The sequence below is a fragment of the Pinus tabuliformis genome, chromosome 8 (assembly GCF_031772625.1).
Source record: "Pinus tabuliformis cultivar Carrire ecotype Pingquan chromosome 8, CPIR1, whole genome shotgun sequence".
Classification (NCBI taxonomy): Eukaryota; Viridiplantae; Streptophyta; class Pinopsida; order Pinales; family Pinaceae; genus Pinus; species Pinus tabuliformis.
In genome coordinates, this window is record NC_142294.1 from 378,582,712 (window position 1) to 378,602,529 (window position 19,818).

At 35.6% G+C, this 19,818-nt stretch overlaps 1 protein-coding gene across 1 annotated transcript; it reads right to left on the reverse strand.

Moving 5' to 3' along the window:
* Positions 1-1,207: 1,207 nt before the first annotated feature.
* LOC149235686 (uncharacterized) lies at positions 1,208-19,438 on the reverse strand. Its single transcript, XM_089368630.1, has 4 exons — positions 19,052-19,438; positions 18,776-18,881; positions 16,841-18,657; positions 1,208-1,408 (listed from the first exon to the last, which is right to left on the reverse strand). Exons 1-4 carry the CDS (start codon positions 19,436-19,438, stop codon positions 1,208-1,210), a joined length of 2,511 nt encoding a protein of 836 aa, XP_089224756.1.
* Between the last annotated feature and the right edge of the window lie 380 nt (positions 19,439-19,818).

Here is a 19,818-nt window from a genome sequence, read left to right on the forward strand (position 1 = left end):
CTAACTGTTCTGGTTGGTTTATTATGGCTACCCCTCCTTTCTCCTTGTACTTTTGGAACATATCTTTGTATAATTGCTTTTGTTCTTATGGTATGAATCTTTCGTCCAGATGTCTCCATTCTTGTTGAAGTCTCTTCATGACTTGTTCCTCTTCACTCCCTTTTTCCTTCTGGGGGTCTATCTCCATTTGGGTCTGGTCTTGAGGGTTTCCTATACTTTCACTTTCCTTCTCATGTTCTAGATTTGTTTGCATTGTATCTTTTCCCTTGTCTACCCTTATCGGTTCTGCTAGTTCTTCATCACTGTCTTCCCTTTCTGTTTCCATTTCCTCTTCTTGTAACACCCCAAACTTGTTCTGGTTTTCCTGGGTTACTTTTTTATCATCCGGTTTCGAGTGGAGCAGTCCTTTATGGGGTTTTCTTCGTATAGTAAATTTTGTAAAACCATCTTCATCCTCCCTGCTTGCCTTTGCCTCCTTCCTCGCTTCCTCTCCCTTTCCTACTGGTGCTCCATTTTTATTTAGAGGGCCTCATTTGAAGAGATGACCATATTCATGGCATCTTCTATATTGGAATGGAATATGCTCATAACCCACTGGTTGTTGCAAAACCTCATCATGGTACTCCACTTCAATATAGTCCGGAAGCGGTTCTGTGATATTCATGTATACGCAGATCCTGGCATAGGACGTATATCTTCCTCTTTTGGTGGTCTCGACTACTTTTACAAATGTCCCTATTGAGTTCCCGATTCCTTCCAGAATCTCTGGATCCCAGAACTCAATTGGGAGTCCAAACAACCCGACCCATATAGGTGCCGCTAGCATTTTTTCTTTGTCTGGATTGTAGCATTCTTCCTAGTGCCTCATAAATAGGCTGGCATTGTTCAGGAACTATGGAACTTCCTCAAAAACCCTCTCCTTATCTTCCATATTGGCAAAAATTACTGTGAAGAAGCCCTTTGCACCCAAATTTAGGTCTATGTGCCCCTTGGGCTTCCATCTCTGTTGAATCCATTTGGCCAGATCTTTCTCAGACAGCCAGGTGCCCACAAACTTACAAATTAAAGCATGATCTTTCATATATCCTCTGTATTCTTCAAGTTTGTTGTTTGGGATTACAAACCTAGGTTTTTTCGTCACTCTGGGTAGGCATCTGTTACCCAACCCCGCTTGCCATCGAGCCCCCATGACCGGTGTGTCCTTGTTTCATTTCCCCGTGCCTCCATTCGCTCCATTCTTACTTGTCTCACCTACTGCTACGTTTTTATAGGAGGGGATCTCTCCCCTCCCACCCACGTCTGCCATTTTCCTGTCAGCCCTATCTCGGTTCTGTCCCCCTTTCTCCACTGGCTCAACACTCTCACTTGTTTTAATCTGGTGCAGATGGCTGTAGGCCGCCCCTGCACCCTATTCAAGGTTCAGGTCTGCGGCAAACCATTCCAGAACCCTAACCCTAATCGTTTACCTCCATCGCTTTTTGTTGCTCCCGCTCCTCCGAGTTTAAACAGTCACAAAGCATTATATTAGATACCATTTTTTTTAATCTAAAATAAATACTATTAATAAGTTAAACAAAGAACTAATTATTTTAATATTTCAACAAGTGGGAAAAATTCAAAACTTTCCCAAATACAAGCATGTCAACAACTACAATAGGATTTGCACTAGGCCAATTCTTAATAACGTCTTAATAATATCTAGCACCTCAGATCCAAGTGAAAGACTTGACACTTCTTACTATGATGCATGTGGAAGCTAGCATTAGAGCCCAAGAAATATTCTTTCATTTGGTCATTAGTCGAAGGTGGGTCTATCTAAAGATAGAAGACTCCCTTACCTTGCACTCTTTGAGTTCAAAATCTATGTGTTCGCTAGCATAGGCGAGTTGAAACCTTAAAATGCCTTTTTTTCATTTTGTCTGTTAGCCAAGTCTGCATGGCCCTAAGCAAACTCCCTATGTAGCCAATAGCCTCTCAGCTTCCATTTCTTGGAAGGATTCCTAGTTAGGAGATTATCTTCCTTGGGTCTTAGAGTTTCAATATGCTTGGAGACTTGTTTGTGTTAATTTGTTTTTCGTGTGTGGAAGAAATGCAATGAAATTTACTTTCTAGTTACTTAATGTGAGAGTGGATGATTAACAAAATTGAGATTAATATTCCAAGGTGATAAAATAGGGAGTTTTCATTAGCTGGAAAGAACGACATGCATACCCACATCCTGACAACTATTCATGTGCATTACTCCTCCCACTGATTCCCCAATGACTCAAAGTAGTACAAACTTGAGAAGGTCCTTCAGAATAATACATGGCACATACTAGGAGGGTCGAAATGCTTACCTAATATTTCTTGGAAGATATATAAACTGGATAAAGAACATGGAAATCTTGGTATATTAGATGTTAGCACCCAGGGCTTCTACTTCAACAACAAAGTGGTTAGGACCATAAGTGGGAATTTTTCATGGAAAATGGAGTCAAACATCATATTATTTTTCCCCTGAAGATTTTTAGTACCAGGGCTACATTTATTTAATGGATAAACTTAGAGTTCAGGGTTCCCTTCTAAAGAGAATTACAAAATTTTGATTCTTGTCCAATCATACATTTTCATATGAGTTGGACTCTATGGGAATTTAATGTTCGATTGAATTTTAGCAGCAGAAATATCTAGTGTTCTTGGATTACTTATGGCTCTCCTAGCTCACTTATAAAGTTAGATAACAACTTCTTCTCAATTAAAGGACATTGTAAATGGAACGAACTATGAGGCCTAGATCATATTGATTAGTTTGTATGAAATGATATTTCCAGGAATCTGATACATAGTAAGAATTAGAAGACTAATTACCTAGAAATAATCAAAATGATTGACACTCATGACAGAGTTAAGGTATCCATCATACGCTTTGAGTAAGTTTGGAGAAAAAGACTTTGAAGTGTGGCATGATGATCAATCTATCCTATAATTTAACTCTCATATGCCATACTGTCATTCGAACCCCAAGCGAAGTGGTATCATTACAACATTTAATTCCAGATGGTCAGTTATAATCAATGTTGCCCTCTCATATGCCATACTGTCATTCGAACCCCAAGCGCAGTAGTATCATTACAACATTTAATTCCAGATGGTCAGTTATAATCAATGTTGCAAAGATCGACATCAGGATAAAATCAGCAAGGGTCCAAAAAACCAAAAAATCATAAAAATACAGAATATCCATAAAAATCAACAAACATCAGCAAAATTAAGATTCCACCAAAATATCGGTAAAAATGGGAAACATCAGCAAGGCCACAAAATCGTGTTTTCACAAAATTTTTATGATAAAATTGAGATGTTTACGACACTGGTTATAATGATGAATGCTCATGGTTGCAAAAAAATGCCTAAATACTATCTGCTCGACACTAAATCTTTTAATCTTAAAATACTTCGATGATGAGAATCAATTCCAGGACTATCTAGAAAGTATAGACTTCCTAGAATTGGTATCGACAACGGGTTCTTTGTGCATTGTGGAGAGGAGAGAATTTAAAGCACATAAGTTGGAACAGTGAATTTTTGATAAAGTTTGTGGTCTCATATTAGTTGGTGGTTTTCACAATGTCTTCTCTAGCTATTTTCATTGGAGGGAAGCTAATTTCAGCAACCCTTGGTTGCATAGGAAGCTAACTCGGTTGTTCTAGTCTGTTCTTAAATGCACTACTCTCTTATATGGAAAGTAAGTTGTGATGTGACTTTTGATAATCCAAAAAGATCGTTAACATGAATTTTAGTTGTTTTGGCGAAAAAAATCTGGGGTCATTTTTTGAGAAGGTAACAACATTTGTGAAAGACAAAGTACCAAGGAGTACATAAAACATACAAAATCTTTGAGATTGTGTCTTATAGGACATGGGCCAAACTGATATTAAGACTATTTTTAGGGTTGCCTCACTATGGCATAATATTAAACAAATGTTATCTGATAGACGTTTGGCAACAAACAAATATATTTACGATCGATACAATCAAGTAAATTATCTAATGCTTATCCATACAAAACATGGAGAAGTTAATAGCAAACTCAATCATACCTCCATCTTCCAAGAGATCATATGTCCACAAAGTGATATTATCCCTCAAGAATCGCATGATTAAAGTGTTATCATTGAATGACCCTTCAATCAAGGTGTCATGTTATGGAAGTTCTTCATTAAAATCTTGCTTGGCCAAATGAGAAACCCTACAACACACATAATATATATGAAAAAATTTCATAGAAAATTTGGCATATACTCACTTCTAAAACTTTCTAAATGCACTAGGCTACTTAAGCATACTTTTTATATCAGTGAAAAAAGGGAAACATGCATACCTTTAAGGTGAATTTAATATTTCATAGTAGAAAATAGAGAAGTTCAAGGCCAATCCAAGCCTGATTGGATGAGTTGGTGCTAAATCTGACTCTGCAGTACTTGAAGTTGTCTGCAATAATACATTGTAAATTTTAATAAATGACTGCTCTGCCCAAACTATTTGGACCCAAATACTTTAATCGAAAGTACCATCAATATTATAACAAGGAAAATAAAGACTTCTCAACAAGGACAACTACACTAGTTTTCACTCAATAGACTAATGCATAGATACAAACAAAAATTGCAGTAAAGTAGTTAAATTGTAAATAAACTAATAGAGTGAATTGAAATTTGAAGCCTTGTAGAAAGTTATCAGAATAGTTCCTCAAGGGCAGCTTGTCCTCAACCAACACTAATATTCTTGACTACAAGGAAGTTTCTCCCTATACAGCACCATAGGTGAACCTTGGCACCACTGATTGTCTATGTGTTTCCTATTTATTATTTAAGCCATTGCGACCACAAACAATATAGAGGGGTTGCTTAATTTGGTAGCCACTGCCAACAACAACTTCTTTCTCTAAATTCAAGCAATACCTTTCAAATGTACTGACTATTAGTTTCAATTTGAAGTCCATATTAAATAAAATTCAAGTTCCAATCTATTCATTTCCAACGTTATTACACCCCCAACTTTTTCATAATAAGCATTTTTAAAGAATCTACAAGTTCAATAGAGAAAAGGAAATAAAGAAGCAACAAGAACAAAATAGAATGGATAATTTATCTCATAACATAGATCATTTTTTCACTTTCGTTGAAGGGTGGAAACTTGAGTAAATTACATACATTGATAAATTAAACAGTAAAAGGAAATGAAATGTAAATGAGATATAAGATCCTACAAAGTAAATGTTAAAAATTTGAAATAATTATAAGCAATCAATGCAACAAAAGGAAATAAATTATTTGTGATGACATCCCAAACAACATTTAATTTAAACCCACACTTATGCATCATCAAAAAACTTTGTTGCAATCGTTACACTTGTGACCAAAAGAAGGTTAACATTCAAGGAGGTGGTAGGAGCATCTAGTTGTTGATGGATGAATATATCAATGTACACATAAGAAATAGTAAATCATGAGGGGTTGTAGTTTAAGTACTTGAAAATTTTACCAATGCAACTTTCAATGCTTAAGTTGTGTGCTCGCGAGAGAAGAAAAACTATTAATTTTTCTTGCTTCATAGTAGCCTCCAGTAAATTTTCATTTCTTTGTACAACTCTATCTAGAAGAGAGGCCAAAATAGAAAACACATGGGGACTTTCACATAATCAGACTTTAGACTCACTCGGGTCCAATGTTGAATATAAATATGCATTGGAACCTTCCTTAACCATGTGAACTGAAGAATCCATGTAAATAAGATACACGTTCGAGAACCCTGTGTTCCATGCCACACCTTCACAATAGGGAAAACAATGATACAACTGCCATTATATATAACTACAAAGCAACAAACTTACCATATTAATTTACTTGATACTTTTTAGACACTTCTAATAACACTAACCAATAAGTACCACTAGAGCTTATCTAAGAATTCTCTGTAACATATCCAAATTTAATTCAAATTAACGACAATTCTAGCAATAGAAGTTAACTTTACGAGGCCAAGCATGAAAGGTAATACTCTAGGAGAAGTAAGTTAAAAGTTTACATGATACCCCTGAAGAAAAAAATGTATTACATGTGTTCAAAATTCATAACTAAAGTGATATGAATACATGATGAAATCCAAGATAATCTTCATTAACAACTAATACAATTTAAGGTTATCTCCTACATTATTGCAGTCAGGAAAATTAAAACATATGGACCACTTAAAACAACAAGTGCAGTTAAATGAGCTAACTCTTGCTAACATGCTAAAAGACTTCTCAGGAAGGACAAAAAGATTGGATTCAATTGATTATATAGGCTATATTCTAAGTTTTGTGTATGCACCTTTAAGGCAACCCATGAGAGTGACTTTATTTTCTATTTCATACAACCCTCAAGGAATAGTGAAACATGAAATTCAAAAATAAAAAAACTAGAAATACACTACAACACCATCTAAGTTAGATTAGTCAAACCAATAAATCATTGGAAGAAACTAACAAAGAGTGAACCCATTAACCATTATATTTACCTGGTTATAATATCATATTCAAGAAGAACAATTGTGTTAGCTTCACTTTTTAAATATCTAATAAAGGCATAATCAAAACCAATGAAAACCATTGCATTCCAACTACCACCATTCATGGATGACTAATAGAGATTCAAGAAAATTAAAAGACCATTGTCACACACTTCTTACCCAAATATCAATTTTCTTTAGAAAGTAAAAAAATCCCACCTATCAGTTTTCACATGTTCCATAGAATCTCCCCAAGATCTGATCAATAAAAAGGTCTCCAATAGTGAGCACGAAATTCACACTCTTCTAGTGATGTGAATTCTTCTAATTATGGTGCATCAAGTGAATTAAAATAGTATTGTTGCTTGATTCTTAACCCATATATCAACTTGTTTTAGAAGGGGAACACAATCCCACTTATCAATTTTCACATGTTGCATAAAAAATCCTCAAGATTCTCCAATAGTTAGTATGCAGTTCACAGTCTTTGGTATAAATACAATATGGTGAAAAAATTAAAGTTCAACCAACTTTCCATTGGTAGATAAATTAATGACTAACCAATTATAATCATGCTAACAAAATAAATTACTAGGACCTAAATCATGCCTTCCACTAGAAATCCTCAAAACAAAATGGGCTTGATGGAGAAATAGACAATTCCCTAGATCTACAATTTCAGTTCAAATTCTCAGAAAGCCACCATAAAAATAAAATTCACCACATAATGTACCCTTTGGAAAACAAAATCCTCTTCTCAGGTAGATCACTGATAAATTTAAACATTTCCTTATCTTTCAGTTACACTATTAAACCCTTTAATAGTTAAAATTTATAATACATCAAATTTTAAACACAAATTTCTACCTGGTAAAATTTCAAGGATTAGTCAGTGGCCTCTTTTCTTTCATTTCCTATGTAAAAATAAAAACCCAACATCCATAACCTCAAAAATAAGAAAACCCAAAAGCTTAATATCCATGTTGAACAAAGATTTCACAGGTCAATATAAGAACAAGTACATTTTATAGTAAAAAACGGTGGATTCCTCAATACTAGAGGAAGGAATGAGGTGTTCTTCAATGATGGTCATAATATCATGGAAAATCTCATAATACTTTTGTCCAACTTTATCTCTATACTCTTTGATACACTTCACATTGTGATCATTTCCCTTCGCTTCCTCCTCCTACTCAATGGAAGACATTATTCTCCACGACACTTACTGAGCTGTAATCACATTTTTATGCTAAACAAAGACCAAATTCCTTTCTTCTATAGTTAACTCCACATCCATCTTCGCCAGCTTCTTCACGACTTCAACGATTTCTACACAAAGTCAACAATATGTACATACATAACATCAAAGATTTATCCTGATGCTGCAACTTAATTCCACCTCTGATAGGTGTTTTCCCAAGGGATACCTAGAACTAAATAGAAATCACAGTGAATGGAAAAAAAAGGGGCTTTTTATCATTGTAGATATATTAACAGAAAACATTTTTGGTAAACTATTTCATGTTACCATTTTTGGGGAAATGTTTCATGTTAAAAGCTACTACATTTTTCCAAAATAATATGAAGCTTTTTTTCCAAGTTTAAGAAGGTCGTTCGTAGAGGTCAAGCCTAACTCCAAGGAACCACTTTCACATTATGACTAGGGATGTTTCCCCAATGATTTTTTACTTGTGACAAATCACCAAGGTCCATCAAATCACCTTTGCATGACTTTAAGATAAGATAGGCCCTGAACTTGAAACTAGAACCCATTAGTTTACAAACAGGTGAATGTTTCTTACATTTTCCCAACAACATCGAGGTTCCATGTGCTCCCTTTTAGAAAAATAGAGGTTGAGGGAGGTTGCAAATATTAGGTTACAAACAAAGGTTGTGAATAGAGATTGCAGAAGGTTGCGAACATTGGTTGCAGAGGTTTCGAACATGGATTTCGCTCTCTCCCATGGGCCCTGATACTCTGCCTATTTTTGGCCTCCCGCTTGGCCAATATTTGATATAAAAATTATCTTTATATATATATATATATATATATATATATATATATATATATATTATAATATATAAAACTCCTCTTATCCTTTATTATATAGTCAATATATTGTTTTAGGCTTTTATTTTATATACCCAAATAGGAATGCACGTGATATGGTATTGCTTCGTCAATGAAGCCCCCGTGAACCTGTCAATACGGTTATCTCTTAGGCCCTTAGCATAGGCCCATGGGGACTTAAATCAAGACTCTAGAACAATTCTAGGCATGAGCGCTTTACACTACAAACATTCACTAGGTCCTTCTACATTACTTACCTAAGGGCTTTAACCATTAGCTCTAAACCTTCCACGCTTGTGGTCACACCATGCACATAAGACCAATTCATGGTGCATAGCCTTTAGCCCCCATCCCTTTATCCTTAGCTAAAATCAATGAACCACATTTGTTTTCTTCAAGAGTCAATCCTCTAGGATGATGTGTCATGTGAGGACCCACCATGCCACTTGTGCTCTTCTGATTGGTCCTTCACTTTCACTCTATATGACATATATAGTCTAGTTTGTCTCAACGACTTGTCAACCCAAATAATCTCCATGATACTTGCTAAAATACTTCCACAGTCCCTAACTGTTTGGTGTCCAGGTCGAAATGTCCCTGTGGTACCTCACCTTACACACTTGGACCAATGACGGAGTTATTGGGATGATGTTTCGTCTAGCCTATATGTGACCTTTTCAAGGGTGTCATATGTCACTATCCGAGTGGTGTCATGTGCCATCGATTTTTGGCCACTTGGGTACCTAGAAATGCCAAATTTGCATGCGATCTGTCAAAACCTATTTGGATCCACATCATGTTGACATCATCATGCCATTGCGTCTCTTCATCACCTCCATTAGCCAATAAAGGTGTGCCATGTGTCATCTTTTGATTTGTCCATATGGCCAAAAGTACATGTCAACATATCGTGGAACTAGGGTCCCAACCTTGTATTTTCCATTAAATTCCTTTGTTATTTCATTTCCTTCATGGTGAATTGTTGTATGTTCTTGCCTCGTGCATTGCCTCTAATGGCTCCACTATGCTAATTCATCTTGCCACCTTAATATAGCTCCCATATCCCCAAGACTTTCTTTCACTCCTACCTTTGGATCTCCAAAGCAAAAAATTCTGAGTTGAGCTATCAAGTCGGGCCTCCCCATTTCTTGGCTTCCACCAATCAACACTTTCTCCTCTACTTAGTCACTCAACCATGTCCTCTTGGTTCCTTATCCTGTTGTGTCACTCTAGTTACTAACGTTGTTTTTGCAGACACGCCTTGTCTAGTTTGGTGGCAAAATGAGGAGGGGAACCACTATTAATGAGGAACGTCGATCTTCTGATTAGTAGTTTGGAAATACAAACAATACTAGACCCCCCCTTTTGTTAACCCTTAGGTGTGCATGGGCTAATGCAATTTTTACGATGAATATGAGGGGAGGCATGGCGTTCATCTCCCTTCGAACTTCCACAAGGTTTACATGTCATTCTCCGCAAGCTAGTCTACTATGGGAACCACATGTTTGTCCAAATGCAAAACTATCATCAACTAATAAAATATCACTAACTTTAGCTCTACAACTTTGACCTTTTAACCCTTGAGCTTTGACCTACAATAAATTTTGATCTAGGGGGGAAATTTTTTCACTTTCATATACCACTGGAAGTCTCTTTCATGGCTCTATCCATCTGAGTAATGTCCAAGTTCACTTGAAATCCAATTTTTTTTCTCCTTGACCAATCTGCTTGCACCCACGTTTTCATTTTCCATCAATGACAACTTATATCTAATAAGGTATACCTCACACACTGAAAAACATCTTGAACAACATGGTTGCGTGAGGTTCCCACTTGGGTTGCATGCAAGGTCCATGAATGCAACCTTATGTTGCTTTGTTTTTAACTTATGCTCACACACATAATATTAGTTGAAATTAAAATTTAAAAATTTAATAAAAAGTGACATAAATTAAAATTAAATGAAATACATGTCACAAAATCTTGTAATCATTCGACATGTCTCATATATTGAAAGAACAACTTCTACTAGAGTTGCACAAGTATCCACCTTTTCTATATTCTATGGATGAGTACAGTATCATGCTCTGCCAAAATGCAAGTCAAACAAAGGTTGTGAGTAGGTATGGTACATAGGATGTATGACAGAGGGATATCATTGCCTTTGAAATAACAATTGGACCACCTAATGAAATAAAGGCAAATCATATGCTTAACATATATCAAAAGTACCTCCCAAAACAACTGGAAATGGCATGTACATTGCACCATGAATTCCCTTGTTTTAGAGAATTATCTTAATCAAGGATATGGGTTCACAAGAACATACCCCATTCCCGTACTTTGGTTTACCATATTTTTATGGCTTCCTCCAATCGGTTTAGGTGCAAGCTCCACTAGATCTTGTGATGTAGCTTGGCCTCCATCGCAATTCTTTGACAACAGGAAGGAGGGCTTGATTGACTTGAAGCCTGAACTAGAAAAAAAAAATTATCCTTTTTGAGGAATGGAATGGACATCTTCTTAAAAAAGGAAGGAGTACTCAGTGCTTCAATAGAGTGAAGGGAGACTCACTTTGATTTTCTAGTTGGGTTAGATTGCTGGAGATTCTATGAAATATGCAAAAATTAAATGATAGAGGGACATCATGGCCTTTGAAATAATAATTGGTCCACATAATGAAAAGAAGTAGATCCTTCATTTATTATTTATCAAAAGGAACTCCCACAAAAACCAAAAATGGCATGTACATTGCACTATGAATTCCCTCATTTCAGAGAATTTTTACATTCAAGGATTTGGGTTCACAAGAACATACCTCGTTCCCATACTTAGGGATACAATATTTTTTAGGTTTCCTCCAATCTTTCCAGGTGCAAACTCCACTTGATCCTATGATGGGGCTTGGCCTCCACCCTAGTTTTTCAACAATAGGAAGGAGGGATCGACTAGCTTGAGGCCAAAGCAAAAAAATAAGAAATTACCCTTGTTGAGGAAAGTTATGGAGAACTATTGAAGAAAGGAAGGACTAAATTCTTCGATAGAGTGAAGGGAGTCTTTCTTTGATTTTATCGTTGGTAAGCTTGTTAAAACACCTAGCCTGAATAGTTCTATGAAATTTAAAAAAAAAATGACAAAGGGGCATCATGGCCTTTGAAATAAGAATCTGGTGTTTACAATCTATCAAAAAGAACTCCCACAACAAGAAGAAATGGCCTATACATTGGACCATGAATTCTGTCATTTCAGAGAATTTTGTTGTTCAAATATCCGAGTTCACAAGACCATACCTAAGTTTTTTGGTTTCCTCCAATTGGTCCAGGTGTAAGATCCCCTTGATCCTGTGATGGGGATTGGACTCCACGACACTTTTTTGATAGGATGAAGACCCAGATGAAGAACATCGTATTTTAACCATATGCAGTTCTTCGACAATAGGAAGAGGGATCGTCTTGCCTGATGTTAGAACCAAAAGCTAAGAAATTACCCTTTTAAAGGAAAGGAATGGAGAGTTGTTGGAGAAAGGAAGGAGGAGTAAGTGCTTCAATAGAGTGAAGGGAGTCTCACTTGATGAGAGGCCAACTGGCTAGTCTAACCAATTCCATAGTCGTGTGTAGTAGAGGGATTAGGAGATCGTGGCAAGACTTGATGAACTACAAGATACCAAAGTGGAGGTGAGCAACTAATGTTAACCAAGTAATGCTAGAGTAATTCTACCATTACTTGGCTATGATAAAATTTCCTCTCAACATGATTTTTAGTCCTAAGTTTTCCAAATTGCATGTACCTCTCTGCCTCAGGAAGAAGCTAAATAAGACAATCAAATTGTTCATTGGCCAATAGAAAACATTGTCAAGATTCAATAGGGTGGTGAAGATAAATATTATAACATGTGTGCGAAAAATTTAGGCTTCATTTTTTAATGTGTGTGTAGGGACTAATAAGTAGCACTGCACCAACTACTATAGTCCCCATTGAATTATGGCAATGAATAATAAGAGTCTTCAAGGTATGAGTATGAAGAAGTATTTCGTACATTTCTATTAGGGTTATCAATGGCACATTGTGTAGTTAGTAGTGCCTAAAAATGGAACCTACATGGTGATGTGGATAGCTATATGCTTTATTATGTGTTGTGAGTAAGTGTGTTATTATTATTTTTATGAAGAAAAATAATGGTAATGAAGAAAACAATCGATATGAACAAATAGGTATAGGTGTGCTTCATGATAGGAGAAATACTTGTGGTATGTGAGAATATAAAGTAGTTATGTTGCACCTATTGTCTGCAGAGTGTTGGGGACCAAATAGATGTAGGTGTGCTTGGTGATAAAAGACAGTCTTATGTTAAGTGAGAAGAGAAATTAGTTATTTTGTATTTGTTTTCTAGAGAGCATTGGGGAATGAGGAACACATCTTTAGGATGAATAGCGTGTGTCTCGAAAAAATTTAGGAAACTAAAAATTTGAGACAAATATATAATACTAATATTAAAAGCTATTAAGATTTAGAATTCACCATAAACTTTAATAATAATAAAACAAGAAGATGTTATATTTACTTGAAACTTGTAAGAATTATAAGCTATACTATATTATTATAAACATTACAAGCATTATAAGCTATACTATATTATTATGCATAGCTTTTACACTTGTTAATTTAAAAATGGATCAAACAAGTTAAAAAAGGTCAAATGACATTCTATAATGGGCATCTAAAAATGAGCAAAATGTAGTTTAGCTTTAGAAAACTTAGTGTAACTCTATGAATCCATAAGAGAGAGAAATGTCATTATAACAGTTTTTTTTTTTTCGTCAATAATAATAATAATGTTAAAGCTAAAAGGCATTCCCTTCTCAATATGTTTTGTGGTTTTTTAAATGGATAGGATTCATATTTTAGATTAAGAAGGTGATTGAATAAGAATTTAAATAAACATTTAGTGTATGAGCATATTCAAGTCATTACTGTTTAATTATTTTCGCAATAATTAAAGTTTAGATAATAGAAACACCAAATCAGAACTCATCATTCAAAACCCAGGTTTTAAATTACAACTTATACCATAATTTAAATTCACTAGAATAAAATCCACGTTTTAAATTACAACTTTCATAATAAATTTAAATTTAATGATATACAAATATAATGGAAACAAAAAAAATCATATTATCTAATCATTAATATCTACCATGTCCAAAAGAATTCCGAAAACCTTAAAATCTTCACAAAACGTCTTTCAAATCTGTTTAGAATGTCCCTAAAATCTGTGTAAAACTTCTTCCCCAATGATCCATAAATCCCGAAACGCAAAAATCAAAACAGAGGTTTGTTTTTGGGCCAAGTTCCCGCGCTGCAACAAAAGAAACGAAGAATTTATCCCCAAAAAAGCACAAAGAGTACCATCTTGAAGTCAAGGTATTAAAGGATAATGCGGAGATGGAAGACCTAAAAATGAGGCACATGGGATCAATTTATCAGTTACAATCGTCCCTATATAAAAAATAAACATTACCGTGCATCGCAGAGCAGATCGCTAAGAAGGTTTTAATTATATGTTATGGCATTAGTAAACTTGTAAATTTATGTCATTATGATCTCCAAAAGTGTGACAGTTATATTTTTTTTACAACTTAAAATAATTAAATTAAATTTATATCAAAATGCTCATTTTGTATTAAAATGGGTCATTATACCAAAATGCATAATCATTAATAAACTTATGTTTCCATAGTATTTGATAAAGTGCATGCCATCAATTCTTAAAATTGCAAGGATTAACCCTACCGTTAACACAAAGTGATGTTAAAACTTATGACTTTATATGATTTGTTTTACTGACTATCTTTGCGTACGGCTTTAATAATGGATTCTATTACGGCCACGTTTTCATTTCATGTGCGTTATTTTCAATGGCATTCCCAAATATGCCTTCTCGAACATGGTGGAGGCCTACGACCAAACTAAGATTTTCTAAATTTCTATAATATAAATTTTTATTTTAAAAATGGTTATGGTAGGAATAATAATAATTTTTTTTGATGGGGTAAGCGCTAGGTTTTTTGGACGTAAGGAAACAGGTTAACGGCCCAAGACTCAGAGGCCTCGGGAGGAGTGAAAGCCTGCGCTCTTATAGACCACTAGCTAATTATTCTAGGTGGCATGGTTTTCTTTGAATAATGGTGATGAGTCAACCTACATTCTTGGTTAACAACCAGAGATAGTTGTCCTCATTGCTAGTTTGACAACTAAATTATAATATGTTTTTCCACCTAAAAAAATAACAATTTGTTATAAAATTATAGTGAAATTAATGTATAAGATTTTTTTATTTATAAAATAAAAAATATATCTCTATATAATAATATGATTACAAAATTTCATTTTGAACTTCATTCAAATTCCTTGACTAAGTAGTAACTTTACTATGGTTATATGTGTTATTTTTTTTTATTTGAATTTGTAATGCTTTAAAAATAAGAAAAAAATACTATTAACAACAATTAGTTAATATAAAATTAAACAAAGTGTTGATTATTTCAATACCTTAAACAAATTTCGTGAGAAATGCTTACATGGAATTTTGTAACATCTTTACATGTTTTTTTTTAAGTTTGAGATTTTTTTTTAAAGAAAGATGTCTTACTAACAATATTGTTTTATCCATTAGAATAAAATATCCTATTCAATGTACAATCTAACCGTACTTATGTTTTAGTAATAATAATTATAGCTTTCATACCCTTAAGGATGCACATACTTTGGAAATAGATTGTATTATTAAATGTAGGGGACTTGCTTTTACGGTCGAGTTCTTGTGCAACCTATGAGAATTAAAAAAACAACCATAGAGTTTAGAGAAAAAAACCATGAAGAGAAGCCATCAAAGAAGGCACCGTGCATTTGTCGAGAAGGTTGGAGGTTCAATAGGTTTTAACTTTTGCCTTCAGAGAAGCATGTCTGCTCGATACAAATTCTTTTTTTTAGATGAGTTGGCAGCCAGAGTTGCCGAGTTAGTTATGTGATGAGAATTGTTGTGTCTAGTTTCGTAGTTTTATGAAGCCATTGCAGATCCTGACCATTCGTGTAGCAGACAGTCAGACAACTAAGAAAGTCAAGGAGACATCCGCAGAACTTTGACTAAGCAGAGACAACAGATAAAGTCAAGGAGACACCAGCGAAACCTTGACTATGTAGGCCTCCCAAAAACGCACAAGCTGCCTTGTAGTAAAGTACACATCAAAGATGGAGTTTGCTATTTTAAAATAAATTTTTAGAATTATAATTTAATTATTAATAATTATTTAATTTATGGTGGGATTTAAATTTGTGAAATATTTTTTATTATTTTTAGTAATAATTATATAGATTGATCTTAAAAGAGATAAAGATATATTTTTTGTTTTTTAAATTAAATGGGTAAATTTAAAAAATTATCATAAAAACAAATGTGGGATAGTTGTTGTTCATGTGGTGTTGATAAGTCAATCCATAATTTTTTAACAAAATCTGTTTATAAATTAAAAATATCCATAATTAACCAAGGATAAATATCTATGATTAAAAATTGATTATATGTTTTTTTAAATAAATATATGTTTAACTTGTATATCAATCCACCTTAAATCATTTTAAAACATAACCTTGCATTTTTTTTTCCGAAGAAAAAGCGAACTTTTTATTAAGGAAATAAAAAGTTACATTGCATATGCTGTGAGCATTTCAGTTGCTACTATTTGACTGCTCATGCAATCAAAAAAGAGACGTCCTTTCTGCCATTAGGACCATCTGACCTCAAAAAAGACAGCTGCAAACATATTATATCAGCTGTTATGTACTGTTCAGCCAAGTGCAAAAGCATCCCCTCCTTCAAGAGGGCATCCAAAAACCATCGTATAGTGGGTCTCCTTGAATGGAAAAGAGGAAAACAACCCTTACAAATAGTATGTGTTCATTATGTCCATGAAAAACATAGTCTTTCCAATACTTTTAGGTACAGGTATAAAGTCTGAGTAAAAAACTGTAACTGAAAAAGAAAAGTAACAAAACATGTCATTGTTGGTATGTATGGGGCAGCAGATCTGATGTATGAATCTGTCCCTGACGATCTTCAACTATTTTCCAGACTCCCATATTCTGCTGCAAACCTTCCTTAGAAAGCTTGTCCGCTGAATCATTGTTGTCCCTGTAGATATGACATAAGGAAAAGCTGTTAAAAGATGTTATTAATACCTGCAGTTCTTCCAGCAAAGGTTTCAGAATTTGATTTTTGCATGAGCTTTTTCCATTAACCCAATTTATAACATTAAGAGAGTCTCCAAAGAATTGAATTGTGAGGATGTTTCTTTGTATGAGCCAACAGAGGAGAAGCCTCAATGCTGACATTTCAGCGAAATTGTTTGTTCCTGTCCCTAAACCAACTGAGGCTTTGAGAATATGATTTGCGTTAACATGGATGACAATACCAGCTCCTGCCCTATTGTTTTGTGATGCTCCGTCAAAGAAAGCCCAGGGGATGCCCTCTTTGATGTTAACAACCTTAATTTGAGCTTGGGAATTTTTCACTTCTAGATCAGGGATAGACGAATAAATAGAAACACATTGAATAGCAGTGGCAGTTACCAGAGTTTCCTTCTCCTGAAAAATACACCTGTTTCTAGCAATCCAAACACCCCAACAGATAATGAGTGGAAGATTTCTCATGTTCCCATCAGGGTATTGATGCCACCATTTTGCCCAGGCCTCTTCCAAGATCCCACTGCCGCATTCAGCCCTTTTGTTCAACAATTTATCTACCTTTCCCCATATCTTTTTTGTTTCAGTGCAATTTAGGAAAAGATGGTTAATAGATTCCGCTTCAGATTTGCATACTGGACATCTCCCGGGACCGTGCATGAATCTTGACTGAAGAATGTCCCAAGTTGGAATTTTTCTTTTTAATAGACACCAGAAGAAAAGTTTGGCCTTGGCCGGACATTTGAGCTTCCAAAGATGCTTCGACCACCATTCGGGATCTCCCCATCCCTTCCTAGACATAATAAATTTATATCCACATTTTGGAGTGTACTCTCCAGTTTCACCGTGAGCCCATATCAGCGAATCCGGTCTGTCTTTTAGCCTGACATTTGATCGGGTGAGTTCTTGAATATATGAGTTCCATTCGTTCCACCATCTATGATTCAGCTCTAGGTCTTCCCCATCTTTCCAAGCTTGTCCCCACATAGATGAGTGACCCTCCTTTTCCACCTGATTTAAGGTAATAATGCTCTTACTTTCTAAGTGTCTGATTAACCCAGGGGATAAAGCATAATTTTCATTACATCCTACCCAAGGGTCCAACCCTATCTTCAGGTTCCTTCCATTCTCGATATTCCATGCCAATCCTTGTTCGATCACCTTAAAAGATTCCACCGTTGCCTTCCATATCGCTGAGACATTCTTCTTATTCTTTACCGGGATTCTAATCCAATCTTCCAAAGGTGTTGGGTCTATATATTTCCTTTTCACCACTCTTGTCCATAAGTTTTCCATCGTTGTAAGTCGCCATCCTGATTTGGCTGCCAGTGAGACACTGAAGTCGGGAAGACTTTTTATCCCCCATCCTCCCCAGTCCTTTGGCCTTGCCACTTTGTCCCAGGCCACCCAAGGAAGGACCGGATTCTCCTTTGAACCATCCCACAAGAATCTGCTACATATTCTTCTTATTTTCTCCAGAATACCCTTAGGAACCCAAGTTAAAGCTACCCAGTAGACTGGAATGGCCAGAAGCACCGATTTAATAAGGGTCAATCTCCCAGCTCCGGAGAGCCATTTGAAGCTCCAATGAGAGATTCTGGATTCTATCTTTGCAATCAGCGAGTTCCAATCCTCTTTTTTGTATGCATTTGGTTTTAACCAGAAACCCAAATACTTGAAAGGAGAATCTATAGAACAAGATTGAAAAGGAAAGAGGGATTGCATCTGAGTCCTCTCTTGTCTGTCCACTCCTGCCACTATCAGCTGAGATTTCCTGGAGTTAATCTGCATTCCGGTTGCTTTCAAAAAAAGACCTAGAATGTTTTTTAATTCCTTAATTTCATTAGACTCTCCATTTTTGAAAATCAAAATGTCATCAACAAAAAGGAGATGAGAGATGTATAGATTGATTGCTACTTCAATACCTCTTACCTTCCCCTCCCTTCTGGCCTTTTGGATCAAGTGGCTTAATCCTTCTGCCACTAAGAGAAAGACCAGGGGGGACAAAGGGCACCCTTGCCTCAGACCCCTCTGTCCTCTGAAGAAAGGAGTAGTTGCACCATTAATTAGAATTGCATAGCTGACGTTTGTGATACACCCCATGATCCAGCTGATGAAATCTGATTTGAAGCCTAAGTGAGTTAAGAGCAGCCGAATGTATATCCAGTTTATCCGATCATATGCTTTGGATAAATCAATTTTTATTACTGCACCCTTCTTGTTCTTCTGTCTGACACAATGCAAAACCTCCTGAGCTACTCTGATGGCTTCATGAATTTGTCTTCCGTTTAAAAACCCAAATTGCTCCATTGAAATGTGGCTCGACAGAATTGGTTTGATTATGTTCGCTATCACCTTTGCAATAATCTTGTATATACAGTTGCATAGCGAAATTTGCCTGAAGCCCTCAAAATTTTCGGGAACTTCCTTCTTCGGGATGAGAGCTATAAAAGTGGCATTGAAAGGGCTGTAGACTTCTCCTTTCTTCCTGGATTCTTCTACTACTTCAGTTATTTCCGCACCTATCAAGTCAAAGAAATGGAGGAAAAGTTCTATGGTCCATCCGTCCGGCCCAGGAATTTTTTCTTTAGCCATGGATTTAATAACTGATTCTACTTCCTCCTTTGTTACCGGGCATAACAAATCCTCCGCTTCTTCCTCCTCGACAAACCTTGGGAAACATTGAGCTGTTTTGATTACCTCAGCAATAGTAGCCTCTCCTGGATCTGCAAATAAACTCTGGAAATGCCTTTGCCCTAGAGCGGACAAAGATTTAAAAGTTTGTACCTCCTTCCTTCTTTGTTTTTTAGGTTCCAGACAGTGTTTGCAGACTTCCTCCCTTTTGCATAATTCTGGAAGAACCTGGTGTTTTCATCTCCAGCTTTTAACTAGATCGCTCTGCTCTTGAGCCTCCATTCCTCTTCTTTTGCCAAAAGAATTTGATTCTGAAGTTTCTCAAGGTGGAGGATCCTTTC